Source organism: Pleurodeles waltl, chromosome 3_1, assembly GCF_031143425.1.
Source record: "Pleurodeles waltl isolate 20211129_DDA chromosome 3_1, aPleWal1.hap1.20221129, whole genome shotgun sequence".
Lineage (NCBI taxonomy): Eukaryota > Metazoa > Chordata > Amphibia > Caudata > Salamandridae > Pleurodeles > Pleurodeles waltl.
This window is the reverse complement of record NC_090440.1, coordinates 1063278546-1063296143: the sequence shown is the minus strand read 5'-3', so window position 1 is coordinate 1063296143 and position 17598 is coordinate 1063278546. Positions and strand designations below refer to the sequence as shown.

The following is a 17598-nucleotide window of genomic DNA, read 5'->3' as shown; positions in this document are numbered from 1 at the left end:
TTAAATTGAGCCTTTTACCTAGAGAATCTGCGATTACCCTGGAATAATCAGGATCAGTTTTGGGGGGAAAGAGCATGCGATCAGTTTGTGTGCAGATGATGTTTTGATGGCTATTGAGAATCCACTTTCTTCAGGAACTGGAGGATTTCGGACAGGTAGCAGGATTCTGTGTCAATGTACACAAATGGCACACTCTTAACCTCTCCCTCACAGTGGATGCACAACAGGCCCTGTCCCATAGCTATCCAATACAATGGGCATCCTCCTCCATTCCCTACCTTTGGATACTCCTTGCTACCACTGCTGATGCGACGGCCACCTTTAACTGTAAAGAGCTGCACCACTGGATCAAAACTGACCTGGCTAGAGGGCGATCCTCCCGCCTTTCCTGGCTTGGTCGAGTCGCTTCCCTTAAAATGACAAATCTGCCAGAATCGTATTCTTGTTCCCGGCACTCCCTATTGCACCCCTCCGGTCACCCTATTCGCCATGCAACACAACCTGAACAGTTTTGCATGGGCTGAGGGTGGGTTGGCATTCTGAACCTTTTGCAGTATTACCAGGCCTGCCAAGCTCCTGTTTTTACTTGGGTGATTCTGGCAGGAGTCCAAAAAACACTGGCTTTTTATGGAAAGAGCAATAGCGGTACAGCACCTTTCAAAGAGTCCCTCCATACAGAGGTCTTCTTGACCACGTAACCTTTATATCTCCACCATCACTGAGGCCACTATGGAGGTCTGAGACCGGGTGAGTGAGAAGGCAAGTCTGGCTTCATATCCTTCCCCATTGACACTGATAACTGGTAACCCGGACTCTACCCCTGCATTAGGCCCATAGCCTTTAAAAACTGGCAGCAAGCGGGATGCAGATCCATAGGCCATCTGTTTGATGAGGGTGCCCCCTCTCCTTTGATCTACTCCAGGTGGAACATGGTATGCCAGAGTCCGAAAGGCTGCAGTATCTTCAGATTACACACTGGATTATGCACCCACACGTCTGACCCGGATGCCCAATGCTCACTCACTCAATTTGAGAAATGGTTGCTCATGAAGTCATCAGAGAAACGCCACATCACTAAACATTTCAGGCTCCTCCGCTCACCACCCCCACTGGTCAAGTCGGCTGGTCAAAAATGGTGGGAGTTAGACCTGGGTTGATCATTGTCTTGGGAGGAATAGGGGGAACACATACTATCACGCATGGCACACAGCTTGCAACATGACCAGCATTGAGACAGCCACCAAGATTGCAACATACTGGTATCTTACCCCAGCCTGCCTCCACCGAGGTAATCTTACACGCTACTCTAGATGCTAGCGTGGCTGTGGATCCTCAGGCACACTGCTCCATCTTCTCTGGGACTATCCACAACTCACTGCCTACTTGATTTATCTACTAAATGACATAGACAAACACTTTGACACAGCTCCCCCGATTCCCAGCATACATTGTTTTGGGGTTACCCAATGCCTTTACCTTCCCATTAAAATCCCATAGGGGACGTCAGATAGGTCTGGCACTCGGGGTCGTGGTACAAAACCTCTTATCCCACTGGGACACAGGTCAGACCCCCACCTATCAAGGCTGGATCCACCATCTTTGGCATATCTTAGGTATGGAAAGGCTGTCTCTAAGTCTTTCTTCACAGAGCACTACTTACGTTGACCTCTGGCGACCCTTCCTCATACTCCTGTTCTCAGAATTCCTGGAGCTCACATGTCCCTGGTACCTCTGTCTCCTCCGTTTAACGGAGACGTCCATCCACACTAGTTAAGGGATCACAAATGGGAGTGCCTAGGCACATTTTATAGCCACTCTGCGCACCATGTACTATGAAACTGAGGTTCCATGCGAGGACAGGGAGTTTAGGGATAGTTTTTGTTTACATGTTTAAGCGTGCTAAGCAGAGAGTGATTCGATCTCCCCATGCCACCATATTTTTCTATTAGAAACTGATAAAAAGATGTGAACCATAAAAAAAACTCTAGTTTTAGAAACATATGTAAGTATGTTAAAATTTAATATACAAATATGTTTAATATTCGTTAAACTTAGATTCATTTCCCTATTCTTTACTGCAAGGAGATCGCCACCCTGATTAAAAAAGGTCTCCCCCAATTGTTCAGAAATTCAAATGCCGTCATAAATTCACTACTTGTAGTAACTATGCAGCCGAATTTAGCGTTTTAACTGACTTCAACCCCTATCTCAAGGGCGCATGTAAGTCTACACCTTTCAGTAACTTTACACTGGTAAATGATAAATAGACAAAAGTAGCAAAGTTACTCAAAAGTGTACGAGTAGCTTTACCTATGTAAATTTTCTCATGTGTAAAGATACATTTCTGAATATCCCCCATCGCCTACACATTATTCTCAGCCTTATTTAGTACGTGGCAGACTGTAATGCAGAAAGGCTCATTTAAAGATCGCAGTCCTGTGTTGATTAGCAACACCCATTGTATAAAATCGTAGATTGCTCTACAACTAAACAACATATGTCCAAGCCGCTAATGTTATTCATTAGCTAGGGGCTCACTCCATGCAGGGTGCAATTACAGTTTTACAAACATCAGGGTGCCCTACAATATGACGAGTGACCATTGCAGGTTTCAACGCTTGATGTGGATTCCATGTAATTTGCATAGAAGTACACAGACTTTGGACTTTCTGCCAGTTCTCAGTATCTGGTTCACTCTTCATCTTACAATATTTAACTCTATATTTAAACTATTAAAGGAAGACAACCTTTTTTGGCTGAAAATGTCTGTATGGCTCTTCTGTAGTACCGTACATGGATGCTCAAAGCTAACTTTTAGAGGCATAGTTAATAACTTAAGCAACGCAGAGCAGCATAATACATTGTGCTCGTTTCCTCTCTCCCTGGCAGGTGCACTTTAGGTTGCCATTTGCCAAAGTAGACCAAATTTGTATCATAACTCAAGAGTGTATGTGAGTGATGTCAAGTATAGGTATTATACTGGAGCATCATTACAGAACACAATATCATATTTAGACATAGTTTACCGCTTTTTCCACTTTGTATGTGTGCTGTATAATGGAGTACACATGCAAAGATGAAAATGTTTTATGAAAAGAAGAGTGTATCACAAAAGAAGACTGTCTCACACTTGTGGTCTGCCTCAAGGAGGCATTCATTTTTGGTATCAAGTCTTGGCTACCTTTTCAGTAGATAGGGCTTTGCATAAAAATCCATGGTTGTAGCATGGGACTACCTATGTACCACACTTTGAATGGTTCTTGACGTAAACTAATGCAAAGTACACAAAGTTCTACTGTGCATTACTTCAGGGCTACATTTCAATGCATATTAGGATTTGTGTTGGAATGTAGATAACAAAACAACACGTTTCACTGTTTGTGGCACTTTGTGATACAAACCTGGTACAAAGTGTTAGCAAATGTGTCCCCTGTGTATAGCAATTTCCATATTAACATAGTGACATCAACGTTTGCAAATGGATCATATCAAAGAATTAGAGCAAAAGCATAGTTGGCGTGACACTGTTGATGCCACACGTTGAACACATCCCTCTTTGTGCCCTTTGGGTGAGGCAAGAAGGTTTGGACATACATTCTGGAGACTTGTGTTTAGTGCAGTCAAAGAGTGAATGTGTTTAAGGTGTGACCTTGGCATTCTTGCAAGCGCAGACCAGTAGAACTCCTGTGCAGGCATCAGCATAACTTTCTGCTTTCTGCACTTTCTGCAATCACTCACGGAATTCTGCAGATAATGAGAATTGGGATCAGGCATACCATTGAAAGCAATATTTGTAACTATAAAAATATCAGTTTTGATAAAGGAAATCTAAGGCACAGTTAAGAGGCAAATACATTGTTGCTGTGGAAAATGTTACCATCATGCCAATTAATAGGACTTAAGGGTATTCCAGTAATCAGGTATACGTTTAACCACATGCAGATCTAAATGTCATCAGGCCTAATTAATTGCCACCCATATTTAAAGTGAACCCAAAGTAGTGTGGTGTCATTGCAAAATATCTGGTAGATAAGAGTATGTTGAATTTCATTGTCCAAAGAAATCTTGTACCTGTTCCCAATTTAAGATTACCTTTTAAAGTGATGTTTTATATCTCTTCTAAAGTTCAAGAGATGCTAACTCACTTCATAAGAACAGGCACAAAATATTTTGTGCGTTTAGCATTACTCCCACTTTTTTGGGAGTTTATAATACCATACCAGGGAAATAGCAATACCATCAGTTCAAAATTTCCTGGGTTAGGTATCTCTGCATCATTATGCATTCTGTTGCTTGGAAAGAGGATTAACATGGTAAAACCACTTGTTTTCACCCTTTATGAGTTGCAGTTCACGGAATTGTGCTTTATGTCAATGCACAATTCTTTATAGGTTTTACATCTGGTTCCACCGGATGTGAGATTACAACAGGATATGTAAGGAACCTCCTAGTACATAGAGACATTTCAAGGCAAGGGCAAAGTGGGCAATTGCCCAAGGCCCCTACCTTCCAAAAGAGCACCCGAGAAAGTCAATTTTCTCTCTGTTTGACCTCTGGTTATCCTATTTCTCTATCTAAATCTCTGTGCCCACCTCTCGTTCTGGCTCTGTCTTTCTACTCTGTCATTGTAAGGAATTTTAAAATCTAAAGCAAGACATATTTTAACTTTTTTGTGGGACCCTGTTAATGTTTAACATATAATTTAGTATTGTGTGGCATCATGCTGGCTTGAACTAACAGGAAATGGGTAATATTCAAATTTGTTCTGTACAGGGTCCAATAATATGTTTTCCTGCCCCTCAAAATCCTTTAAACGACAACACTGAGTGTATTCTTTGGAAACTTGTCAGCTGTTTTTATACAGTAGAATATTAACCTTGAGAAAATTGACATTTGCATTTTTCAGTTATTATCATCTTCTAAATGTTCATTTTCATAACACATCCTCTTAGAGAATCATCTGCTGCTCGTTAAAATAACCTAGAAAGGCCGAAGATCTTTCGGCTTCTTTTTTTTAAAGTACAAGAACAGAATGCATTGAAGAGTTCGTTCTTCCTGCTAAGACATTGCCTTTTCCGCTTTGACAGCTGCCTACAATCTCTTACGCTTGAGGGAGTGCTCAATTTTGCCTTTCGCAGATTTTACTTTACACCAATGTGGTTTAGGATGACAGGCAGAGTTTGATGGTGTGGAGTGCGATGGCGAGCCATCTGCAGTTGTTCTTTGATCGTCCCTCCGCTGAAAAGAGGCAGGCTATTCACATTCTTTCATGTGGAGAAAATAATTATACTGGACGAACAGACGAGCAGTTGTTGAATCTTGGATCACAGATTTCAATATTGCTTGAAGTGACACTTCTAAAGCCCTAGGAGTTCTTTTGCATAATTTAATGTAATGTATACAATATTAACAAAGTCATGATTTATGTGACAAAATACACAATAATGATTATCCAGTATGGATGCAGGGCCCTGTTGGCTAATAGGGGTTGTCAATCAATTGCATATTTACTTATAATGCAATATCAATCATTTGACAAAATGCAGAAGTAAAGAAAAGGCAGCATGTTAAAGAAGACATTGATTGAAGGTCTTTCCTTTGAAGAAATTCACCCTGAAGTGTGAACTACTGATTCGTTCTGTCTAGGATTCCTACATGAGTTCACTTACATTCTAACATTTCCCTTAAAAAATATTCAGGACTTGTTCAAGAACATTGCCTAAAATCATGGATATGTAGATATTTTGATTTTGCCTTCAAAATCGTAACTAGCATTAGATTTTAAAGACCCCAGTCATAATGTTACAAAACTAAAATAAATGCTCAGATAAGCTTTCGATACTTTATTCAGTGATGGGCTGCGTCCTGCACGATCCTTTCAGTGCAACCTACAATGTAACCGATATGTGTTTTTGTTATCTCTCATTCAATGTTCCCATACAAATCAAAATGGAAAAACATACCTACACATGTTAGGCACCACTGGCGCAAAAATAGCCCCCTGCAGCCCCCACGGTGTGGGCTGGGCTCGAGATCCAGGGGCTCCCCTCAGCACAGTACACCGTGCACGGGGGCAGGCTCCTGCCCTGAGAGCTCCTGACTGGGTCAAGAGTGGCCATCCTTCATATACTTTGCAGGGGGACCCTCTCAAGTTTCATTTCACCACTGTTAGGTACATGCATAACATGTGAGTACATGCCATGGTGGCAGTTCTGCCAGCCTTTGGACCTCAATCGGAAAACCAAAATTCAACATTATTACACATACTAGAATTACGACCCTTCTCTGACCTGTGCACTGGTGACGCAATATTTACGCACTTGACTATCTGCAGAGTGCTTAGGGGCCTGGATAAGAGGTAGGGAAACTCCACATAGGTGCTACAACAGATTACAATGCCAGGTTAGTTAGTTGTAGATAGTGTAGGTTGAGAGTATTATTTCTTAAATTATGTTTCACATTCCTAAAATGTGCAAAGCAGACACCAAAAGAAGTGGAGTGCCGCAGAGAAATTCTCCAGAACTTAGAAAAACAACATCTATGAAAAAGAGGACTGTTTGTTTCTCAAAAAAGCAAGTCAGTATGAGTCATATAAGAGAAAGAGCAGATTAGGGTTGACTAAATGTTTTGTTTTCCTGAACATAAGAGATCTCAGACACGAAGCAGGGAAGTAGATGGATACAGTGCTCTGTAGAAGACTTGGCATAATGCAGAGGGATAAATGCATAGAGTGGCAACCTGACACTAAGTGGTATTATTATGACATCTGATAATTCAAATGACAGAACTAAGGGCAATTTTTCATGGGCTGAGTGCAACACTCTGTCATTTCAACAATGCCATTATCACAGTTTGTGACTGATATAAAAGACTTTGAGAAAACCACCTAATACATGGGAAATTAATAAAAACCCTTTTCAGCTGTGGAAGCATGCAGTGTTTAGGGCTATGCGTAATTTGAGTAATTTCCATTTCTGTAATCATTTTAGGAAACATCAAGCAAAGCTCTGTGAAACGCAAATCTCGCATTTAGAACTATATTTTTGATATGAAGACACATTTTATCTTAAAAATATACAAAAAAAACAGACGTGCTGCAAACAATCTTGTGTTCAGTTCGTTTGCCTTATTCTCTTGCTCACCTGATACAAGTTGTACTCAAATGGACTTGAAATTCCAGAACATGGCATAAAGGCATAATCTCAGGAACAGGCGTGGCTCGCTGCTCTCGGAAGGGGCGTGTGCGGCACACCGGGCGGGATGGTACAAGGGAGGGGAGCAACATTTAATGAAAAAATACAACATTGAAATCTTACCTCCTCCGTTGCAGCCACTCCTCTTTCCCTCGCCGCTCAAGGCTGCAGGCACAGGCACCCTGCTTAAAGCATGTGTTTAGGAATGGCTGTGGGAGCCAAGCCAGGCAGCTCCCAGGCAGTCTGGGAGCCTGTGCAGGCTCTCTCCAGCCCAGCAACTGTGTTGCTGTGCTGCATAGAGCCTACTGCGCATGTGTGTTTGGCCGGCCCGAGACGGCAGGCCAAACACACATGCGCTTTGAGAGGGAGTGGTGTGCACTCCCCTCACTGCTCGTGACCCCCATGGCCCCACCCCTTCAATAAACAAAACAATAATAAGCATGGCTTATTATCATTTTGTATTTTAAGGGTTTTGCAGCTTCTGCTGCTGGCGGGGAGTGACGCACTTCTGCCCTAACAGAGGAGCCTTCCCTGCTCAGGAATTTTACATAACAACTGTAACATATAATGGCAGGAACTATGATAAATTACATAGACATAATAGAGAAGTAAGAAATGTTAAAAGAAGCTGATTGATTTGATACTAAACGCTGAAGTCTTAATGCTTCGATATGTGCTAGCTACAACTTTATTAGTTCAGAAGAGGCAGCATAATATAACAAACATTAGAAACTATGGGCCCTAATCACAGTACAATTACACATGTAGCTTTGCACAATTATAAATGTAATCTTGTACCTAGTGGTAGATTTACTTTTTGGTATTCACTATTTTCAAGAGAAATATTATTCTTTAGTATAGACACTAGACTCCATCCCTGAATAGAATGTACAAGTTTAAATTTAATACTTTAAACTTTTCACTCAGAGTCACAGCTCTCTGCCATTGGAGTGGAGATATTTATAGTAAAGTGTAGGGGAAAAAAATAACACGTATTAGAATTCAATAACATATTTACATATTTTAATGTAAATTATCAATATAAAATAATGTTAATATTCATTCTAAAACTAGACCAATAAAATAGAATGCTGCAGTACATGAACCTAAATGTTAATTAAAATATTACTATTTTATAAGTAATGATTTTCCCCAAAAAATTTTAAATCGCACCTGCAGACAAAATATTTACAATGCTATATAATTTGCTAAAAATACATATTGAAGTAAGTTTTAGCATTTTTTACACAGTTTAAAAGTTCATTAGTAGGTATTATGTTATATTTTTAACATCAAACTATATATGCATATGCATTTTCTAAATACATGAATCAATATATGTGTATATCTAATAATGTATATCTATACCTCTATAGATAGATAGATAGATACATAGGCAGATAGATATGGTTATAGTTAGGTGATAACATTAAAGTAAAAAAAAAAAAAAAAAATTCACCAGTTATAGTAAGCAGAGCTAACAATAACTTGCACCCCGCTATGCACTGCTCATGATCTCACCTATTACACCACTCATGACATGTTCTATGGCATCATTTATGACATCTTGATCAATCTTTCCTTGGGGCCCAATTAAAATAATACAGGGAAAGGGGGAATGGGGTCTCGCTCCCCAAGCTGTTTAATGCCCAGGGAGAATACCCCCAGGCCCTACATATTTTAAAAATAAAAAGGGGCCATGCGGCCCTCTCTCCAAGCTATTATAGTTCCCAGGGAGCCTACCACCAGGGCCACAAATGGAGGTGGGCCACATCACCCCCTCCCCCAGATATTTAAGGCCCTGGGGAAGCCCAACCCTGGGGCCACATTCCATAATGGTAGGGGTGCAAAGACTCCCTCCCCATTTTTCGTCTCACAGATGGGCCTGTGTGCCCTCTCCCCTTAATTAAGTAAACCGGCACTGTGCTGGCATTTTGGTTTGTTTTCAATCTTGCAAGAGTCCTGCAGGATCGTAGCAGGGATTGCTATTATTTTTTTATTTTGGCCCTGGGAGGGGGTACTCTGGGCTCCCCTTAATGTGGCCTAGGCAGAAGGGTATCTCTACTTTGCCCCCTTATATATTTTTTTTATTTACTACTTTAGGACAGGAGAATAAGTCCCAGAGTACTTTAATGGCTACCAGCAACATATTTGTGATGTTGCTGGGAGCCAAATAGAGCAATCACTCCCTAGGGAGTGAATTGGCACAAGGGAAGAAAAGGCTCAATGGGCCAATCATAACGTTCCAATTTTATATTGGAGCTCCTGCTAAAGTTTTTTGAGCCTCTTGCAAACCTAACAGTCCACATATACAAATAATATTTACCCTCATTTTTTTAAAACTCCTGAACAGATTTATACCAAATCTCAAAGAGCACAATCCGTAGAACAAGATCTAGCTTCCTTCCAAATTAGGTGTATTTTCATTCAGTAGTTTTTGCTGTAGCCTTTCTTAAAGAATGGAAAATCCATGGGAATTTTGCATTTTTGGACCGCATTTTTTTATGTGCCCCGCTTGACGGATCATCCTGCAAATGCTCATGCACAAAGTAATAGAAAACACATTTACAATGGAAACACAGACCTAACTACAACCTAACTGCAACTATATATATATGTTTTATAAACACACATTATTTCCAATTTTCTTTTATACTTTCAGCTTCATTATTTTCTATGGAAGTATGAGTCAGTATGTTTCGGTACTTTCGAGTGGCCATGTGTGGTTCTAGAAGACTGAGCTGGAGTATATTTGCTACTGTTTTGTTACCTTAGTGTCATTAGTAACTTTAGCAGGTGTATTTTATAAATAAGAAAATACTTACTCTTGGTCTTACTCTTTGGTGCTCGGGTGTTTTGCTATAACCCTCTTTATCCCTCACAGAATACCAACTTGCACCTCCTCTAACCCCTTCCTATTTATGTGTAAGTATTCCCGATTTCCCATCCACCTCCTTCTGTCCTCAAACATTTACTAATAAAATGTACACTTTTGAGTGTGGAGACCACTTTCACCAGGGGAGACATTTCTTCATAGGCATGTAGGAGAGGCAGTGGTCTTCACCTGTAGGTGTGTGAATAGCATTACTTCATGCGCTACAAAGTGCAGTATGCGAATACCCCCCTCATCTTTGATTGATCTCCTGTTGGATAAATTGAGAAAAATCAAGTTATTTACAGGTTTAAAAAAGCTGAATAACCATTGACTTCCCTTCACTAACTGCACCTAAAATAATTTAATATACTTGTATGCTTGTCAAAAGAGATGCCATTCTTGAGGAGCCCGGTATAGCCAGGTTGCTTCTTCTATATGGTGATAATCAAGGACATGATTGGCCTCTGAGTGCAGGGGCATTGAGGTCATCAGTGATTGTTTTATGGAGACATGGTTCAAATAAAAAAGGCTACTTGCTGGCAGGGTTTGTTTAGAGGCTTATGCAAAATCTTTGCTATGAAACTATTGACATTTCAAATTATCTAAGGCTGCATTTTCTTTATGTTCCCTTTATTGTGCACACTTCAATTTAGATGGGGAAGTGAACAATGAAACCATCCGAAATAATTTGTCAAATAATGTTAGATCTTAATCTTGCAACACATGAGAGAACCATATTTATTATATAGTTTGTATAGAACGTTTTTGCAAAAGACCCAAGTTATCTATTTTTGTGAACATATTTATGGCCACCATTTTATTCACACCATTCTTACGGGTGTTAAAATCCTTCAGAATAATAGAAAAGGGGCATGGGTAGAAGTATGGCGTTGCCCTCATACACTTTCTATATGAGTATGTATGTGTTTTAAAGTTTTTTTTTATTTATTTCAATAATGGTATTCAGGTAGGTGTGGTAGAATTTGTATATTTTCTTTTCTCATAAGTGGAGTCTTTATATGTAAGTGTAGCAACGAGTTTGTAAATTGAGATGTTTTCAAACACATTATATGGAAAGAGGAAGAAATTGCTTTGTTGAGGTGTGACATAGCTCTCCTAACAGTCTGACTCTTAATAGGTAAATTGTTCCCTGAGGGTAATCCATGCCTTAGCCTTGGAACCTTCGTTCAGGCAACTTCACAGATTTATCAATCCTAAATAAAACCCCATTACTATTAAGAAATAATGATCATTTAGATAAAGGGAATTTCTAGACACAAGAAGACGGCTCTGCAGGTAGAGGAATGCTTTGCTAATATGCCCGGGTCCCTGTTGTCCATAAGGGTTACCAAGAGACCAGCATCATTAGCCATTTAGAGCAATTTTCAAGTAGTGGAGATTTAAGGCAAAGCTGGGGACAATTTTATCCCAGTCCTTTGTCAGGCAGGCAGAAAGGTTTCAGTGCCATAAGCACAGACGTTTTTCTATAGAATTTGGTCCCAGTACTCTCTCCTCTGGAAATTACCAGAAAGGGAGCTGTAAAAGGTAAAGCAAGCCAGAGATAGCAAACTCCTTTCCAAACAACTTAAAGTTCAGTTTTTCTGATCTAATGTGGTGTAGAAGTAATCATTTTCTTGTCCTAACAAAATGCTTTGCTATTTTGCTAAAGAAGCTGTCATGGTAAAATCTGTGCTCCCTTATTTTCAGCTCTGTAAATCCCAAAACACTTTCCAAATGTTGCCCAGTTACCACCATTGAGGATCAAAGACAATTATAAAATAATTCCAGCTACAAGCGCCTATCTCCCAAATCCTGCCTATGATTTTTTAGTGTGGAAATTTGGGAGTAGGTTTATGGTTTGAAAGAAGCACTGATTATATGTCAGTTTACAAGAATGTAACATGAAGCCCTTCTCTCCACTTTGTTTGCTTTCCAGAATCCATTATTTAGGTGTCATTTTTTAACTAACACCCCCTGGCTCTTTCAGCCACATGGATAATCGTGTGTGAACAATACGTGAGAAAAGGTAGATGAATCGTTGTTTGTTAAAAACACTACAGCATAGCTTCAAACTCAGTAAGGGACAGATATAATCTTGGAGATAATCAAAAGATGATCATGTAATTACAGCTATGAAGTAATTTTCTGTAGACTCAAATCTGATTTTATTAGCATGTTTCTGTTAAAGTTTAACAAAAAGATTTGAATACTGTATCTATCACCTTGATTCTCATCTTTAAACCATATTAAATTAAAAACGTATTTCCTATTGTAATATTGATATTATTTTGTACCTTTTTGGTTCTAAATCAGTTTTAAGAAATAAATGTAAATTCAACGAAATACGTCAATATATTGTTCATACACTTTTGTTATAAAATAGACAGCCTGTAAAATAGATGCTATTCATAGAATGATTTTGCTAGCAAAAATGTGGTCTATCAATGCTTGCCACAGCATACTCCTTTTTGTTTTCTCCAGGCTGGTCAAACAAATCCGACGGTAAAACTATTTGTTGTAAATCTATATGGACCTACGCACACTCTTGAACTCATGCCCCCTGACAGCTTCAAATCAAGGTAAGTAACTGTGCGCATGAGATACATATTACAGAATCTAGTTGAAAATGTTTTTGTCTACTTGTGTCTACATAAAATGTACCTCTCTCTGGCTGCATCAACTGATCATCATGTTATTTTATGTTCTCTGGTAAAAGACATTAACGTCTAAAAATGGATAAACATTCAATAATATAGCATGTCTTTTTATTATTGTAGTTATTTAATATAGCATGGTCTTGACTCGAAAGTGTAATTTACAGAGAGAATATTTATTACAGCAATGTAACACTATTGTGACTAGGTAATGTGGTTAAAAGTACACTAGCCCCAGAAAGTCTATAGAAAAGCATGTTTAATATTGATATTGCTACTGAATCCACATTTGCTGTGATTTGTACAGCCATCCTTTGCCCATGCTAGCCCAACTTGAAATCAGGCAGGGACCAGTTTACTCCAGCCAGTGGTAGACTAAGCGGCCATATTACTATATGGGCTTCCTATATATCTAGCTGAAGCCTCTTATGACATCTGAAAACATTGTTGGGAAATAGAACTGCCAATTGATGAAACATGTCCAAGAATATGAAGAGTTTTAACTACAATACATTCCCCTAACAAGCTACTAGACAAAGGGATTCTGATTTCCCATCCTCTTGTAAAATGATTCAATAGTGGTTCATAAGTAATCCAGACAGTACTACTTACTAGTGCAGTCATCTGATTCCCTAGATACAGTGCATTTGCTGTAAACCACAGATCAGTGTTACTACTAATCTACATTTTTACTTTTACTAAGAAGACATCCACAAAACTAGCCAAAGGTATCTGACTCTCTTTCCATAACTTTCATGGCTGAGCACATATCCTTTATGTGTGATTGGCACATTATCTGCAATATGCAGATATTTTCACCTAAATCCTGCTATAAACAACCTGCTTGTGGGACTGAAAATAAATTATGACTCCAGAAAAAGTACAACCAATTTTAAAAAATAGCTAATACATTTAAGAAGAAAAAAAAACACCAAACGACTAACATCTAATTGGTGGAACAGGAGGTATGATTTTTTCAAGATTTCAGGAAAATGCTAAGGTGAAATCAGACGTATCTGTTCACAGCTGACTTGGGCCTAAGTGCGATTTCTGCTCTACCACAATGGAGTGCATTTACATTCCAAAATGGAAAATATTTAATTTTATAAGTAGTCTGTATTCATGAAAGTTACCAGTGCCAATATGAAAAAAAATGATTTCCATTTTGGAAGATGTAGGCAAGGGCAGATAGCGCTCTCCCCAAAACTGTCATAATGATTCTCAAAGATGAAGATGTCCTACAGGTGCACCTTCTGCACTACAAATCAGATATTTCCCCTATATGGAATCTGTTTTTGACCAATGGAATAATTGTCATTATAAACTATTGATACATTCCTCTCTAAATTGCAAAGTGGAGGGGATGCCTTTTTCAAGCCCTTTCCTATTTCCAACAGCACAGGGCTGCAAAACTATTTTGTTAGGTAGAAAGGCATTTCTACCTCATACAATAACTAACATTAGTACAGAGTACAATTTTATTTTTCAAGTCACAATCCCCGTAATTTTGTGATGCACTGACACTGAAAAATACCATTGTACAGAAGCCCTTTTGTTTCCTTCTAGGGAGAGCATATACTGATACACAGCCAATATCATCTAAGTTTGTGTGGGTGTTATTACTGTTTTGGTCTGATTAAATCTTAAACAATTAGTCAATTAATTTAGTCGGCCCCTAAATTCATTATTTTAAGCATGCTTTACTGAGAAGATCCAGTTCTGGCTGCAAGTTTATTTTTCAGTATCGGAAGTCTCACGAGATTGGCCCCTTAAAACCTTATTTTAAGTGCTTAAATTCCCTTATGTGGAGCTTACCTCTACCTGACAGGGAAGATGGTTCTGTCACTTTCTGTCAGCCTGTAGCCCAAGAATTAATAATTTTGGAAGTCTCAACCTGGATGATTATTCAAGAATCGTTCCTAGGACTTGTTCCTTCTACCTCTCCCATGATGAGCCTGTAGGCAAAGTTTGGTTGAGACACAACAACATTCTTCTAGAGATGATAGTTTCTCTCCTGCAGCCTTTTCAGCAGCTGTTGCCACCAATGGGTGAAACCCATGACAGCGACAATAATACCATTGACATGAGTTACAATGCCACTGGAAACGCCCTCCACAACGTCAGCTGTGAGCACCTTCTACACAAGAGGCATCATTAGTCCATTGTTGAATGCAGAGCTTAGGGCACAATAACTTCAATGCTTGTCGCTGTCACCCATGTCCAATTGAGCATCTTTGTGGAACCTTTGGCGATAGCATTTCCCCAAAGATCAACCAGTCTTTTCCAGATTGTCTCAGTAAATAGACTACTTTCACGCATAGATAACTAACAGCTGCACCTTCTTTTCTTGGCTAACTCCACAATTGCCAATATTCGGTTATACATTTTCTTTCTCAATACAGGCAGATGTGAGCAGAGTTGGATCCAGCCCCCAGAAGTGCAATAGTGGCATGGGGCAGGAGAACCAGCACAAGGCAACTCTTTATCCATGCTGAGAGATCAAGGGCCAAACTTGGTCATAGCTTACATATGGTCATCATATGAAGTTTAAGGTGCAGGAGCCCCATGAAGGAGGGGGGTCTGAGAATTACCCAAAACTGTGCTTCAGCCATCCATGCTCCTGTCCCTCTGCTTAGAGACTGCTTTCTTTGTCTTTTTTTTAGGTCAGTAAATCCAAAGGTGCAAGCTACTTTGGTTATATTCTACATTTTATATTTTCTGGTATGACAGTTTATATAGATTATTTATAAATTGAAAAAAAAAGCCCTCTTCTTTACACTATCATTGAGTAGATCATTCAGTACATAACCTGATATGGTTCGTACTGGATATATTTATATTGTATGTTATTGATTTCTGATTGTTCCCTCTACTCTTAGGCAAGAACATCTCTACTTTCCATTTGGCAACTATGTGACTGAACTTAAAAAATAATTTACATTCTAAAACTCTTCTCACATAGATATAACTAAAGAAAAATCACTCTCATATACTTCTATTCTGACTTACACAGAAGATATGTTGCAACCACCAAATAACCTCTGGGTAAAAGGAATGCATTCTATTTTCTTGTAGTATGAATGGAACCAAAACACGTAAAATAAAATGGAACAGATTTTGTGTCATTTTCATTTTGTATGAGTTTAATCTATTTTTGAGACGATGCATGATTCCATCTACTTTGGGCATTTCTAAGACATATATATATATGTATATTGGTGTTCCACCTAAATATCAACTCAAAGTTTAAAATATAGGGCCCGATTCACAAAGGTAAATGTGGAAGTTTGGGATAAACTATTGTCTAAGTTTACGACTTTGGGAATTCACAAAGGGCATTTATGAATAGTAACTTTATGCCTGCACTCGGGCAGAGATCTGAGTTTAGACCAAATGCCTGAGTTTACCTTTGTGAATCAGGCCCATAGTTTACAATGTTGTAAGTTTAAGCATTGTTTGATTATATTGTATTATTTTGTTACTTCATTATTGTTGTTAGAATGTTTTTTATTTTGAATTATTGCTCAGTCGTAGTGTAGTATGTATAATTATTTCGGATTGTTGAATGTATTAGGGGTAAGGTAGGAATTTTTTCATTATAAATTAATTAATTATAAATGTATGTCTTTAACTTTAATGTGTTATTTGTTTATGTGTTTTAAAATGTTTAATTTGTTTATTACATTTTAATATCAGGTTGCAGGGTATAGAAGTGGATTGGGTGGGTAGTTTTAAAGTAAAATATATGTAGCCTGCTAAAAAAATGTATTATTTTATTAAATAAACTAATATTCAATATTTGCACTGTTAGACCTGACATGCTTTAGGGTGGTCACCCCTAACTTTTTGCCTGCCTCCCTCCACTTTGTGGACCTGTTTATGCTGGCTGTTAGACTCTGCACACTTTACCACTGGTAACCAGTGCTAAAGTGCATATGCTCTCTCCCTTTTAAACATGGTAACCTTGGATCATACCTGATTAGACTATTTAATTTACTTATAAGTCCCTAGTAATGTGCACTATATGTGCCTAGGGCCTGAAAATTAAATGCTACTAGTGGGCCTGCAGCACTGGTTGTGCCACCCACTTAAGTAGCTCCTTTACCTTGTCTCAGGTCTGCCATTGCAAGGCCTGTGTGTGCAGTTTCACTGTCACCTCGACTTGGCATTTAAAAGTACTTGCCAAGCCTAAACCTCCCCTTTCTCCACATATAAGTCACCTCTAATGTGTGCCCTAGGTAACCCCTAGAGCAGGGTGTTGTGTGGGTGAAAGGCAGGACATGTACCGGTGTAGTTTACATGTCCTGGTAGTGTAAAACTCCTAAATTCGTTTTTGCACTACTGTGAGGCCTGCTCCCTTCATAGGCTAACATTGGGGCTGCCCTTATACAGTATTGAAGTGGTAGCTGCTGATCTGAAATGAGTAGGAAGGTCATATATAGTATGGCCAGAATGGTAATACCAAATCCTGCTGACTGGTGAAGTTGGATTTAATATTACTATTCTAGGTATGCCACTTTTAGAAAGTGAACATTTCTTTGCACTTAAATCTTTCTGTGCCTTACAATCCACGTCTGACTGGGCTTGGTTGACAGCTCCTTGTGCATTCACTCAGACACACCCCAAACACAGGGTACACAGCCTCACTTGCATCCATCTGCATTTTGAATGGGTCTTCCTGGGCTGGGAGGGTGGAGGGCCTGCTCTCACACAAAGGCCTGCCACACCCCCAACTGGGACCCTGGCAGACAGGATTAAACTGAAAGGGGACCTGGTGCACTTCTTAGCCACTCTTTGAAGTCTCCCCCACTTCAAAGGCACATTTGGGTATAAAACAGGGCCTCTGCCCTACCTCATAAGACACTTGCTGGAGAAG

At 39.3% G+C, this 17598-nt stretch overlaps 1 protein-coding gene across 1 annotated transcript in view; it reads left to right on the top strand.

Moving 5' to 3' along the window:
- The window catches only part of DPP10 (dipeptidyl peptidase like 10), a 1473102-nt gene that overhangs the window by 1059597 nt on the left and 395907 nt on the right, over window positions 1–17598 (top strand). Inside the window, exon 10 of the mRNA XM_069224346.1 lies at window positions 12550–12647. Within this exon, the coding sequence (XP_069080447.1) occupies window positions 12550–12647 (98 nt within the window). The remainder of the gene's footprint in view (window positions 1–12549; window positions 12648–17598) is intronic.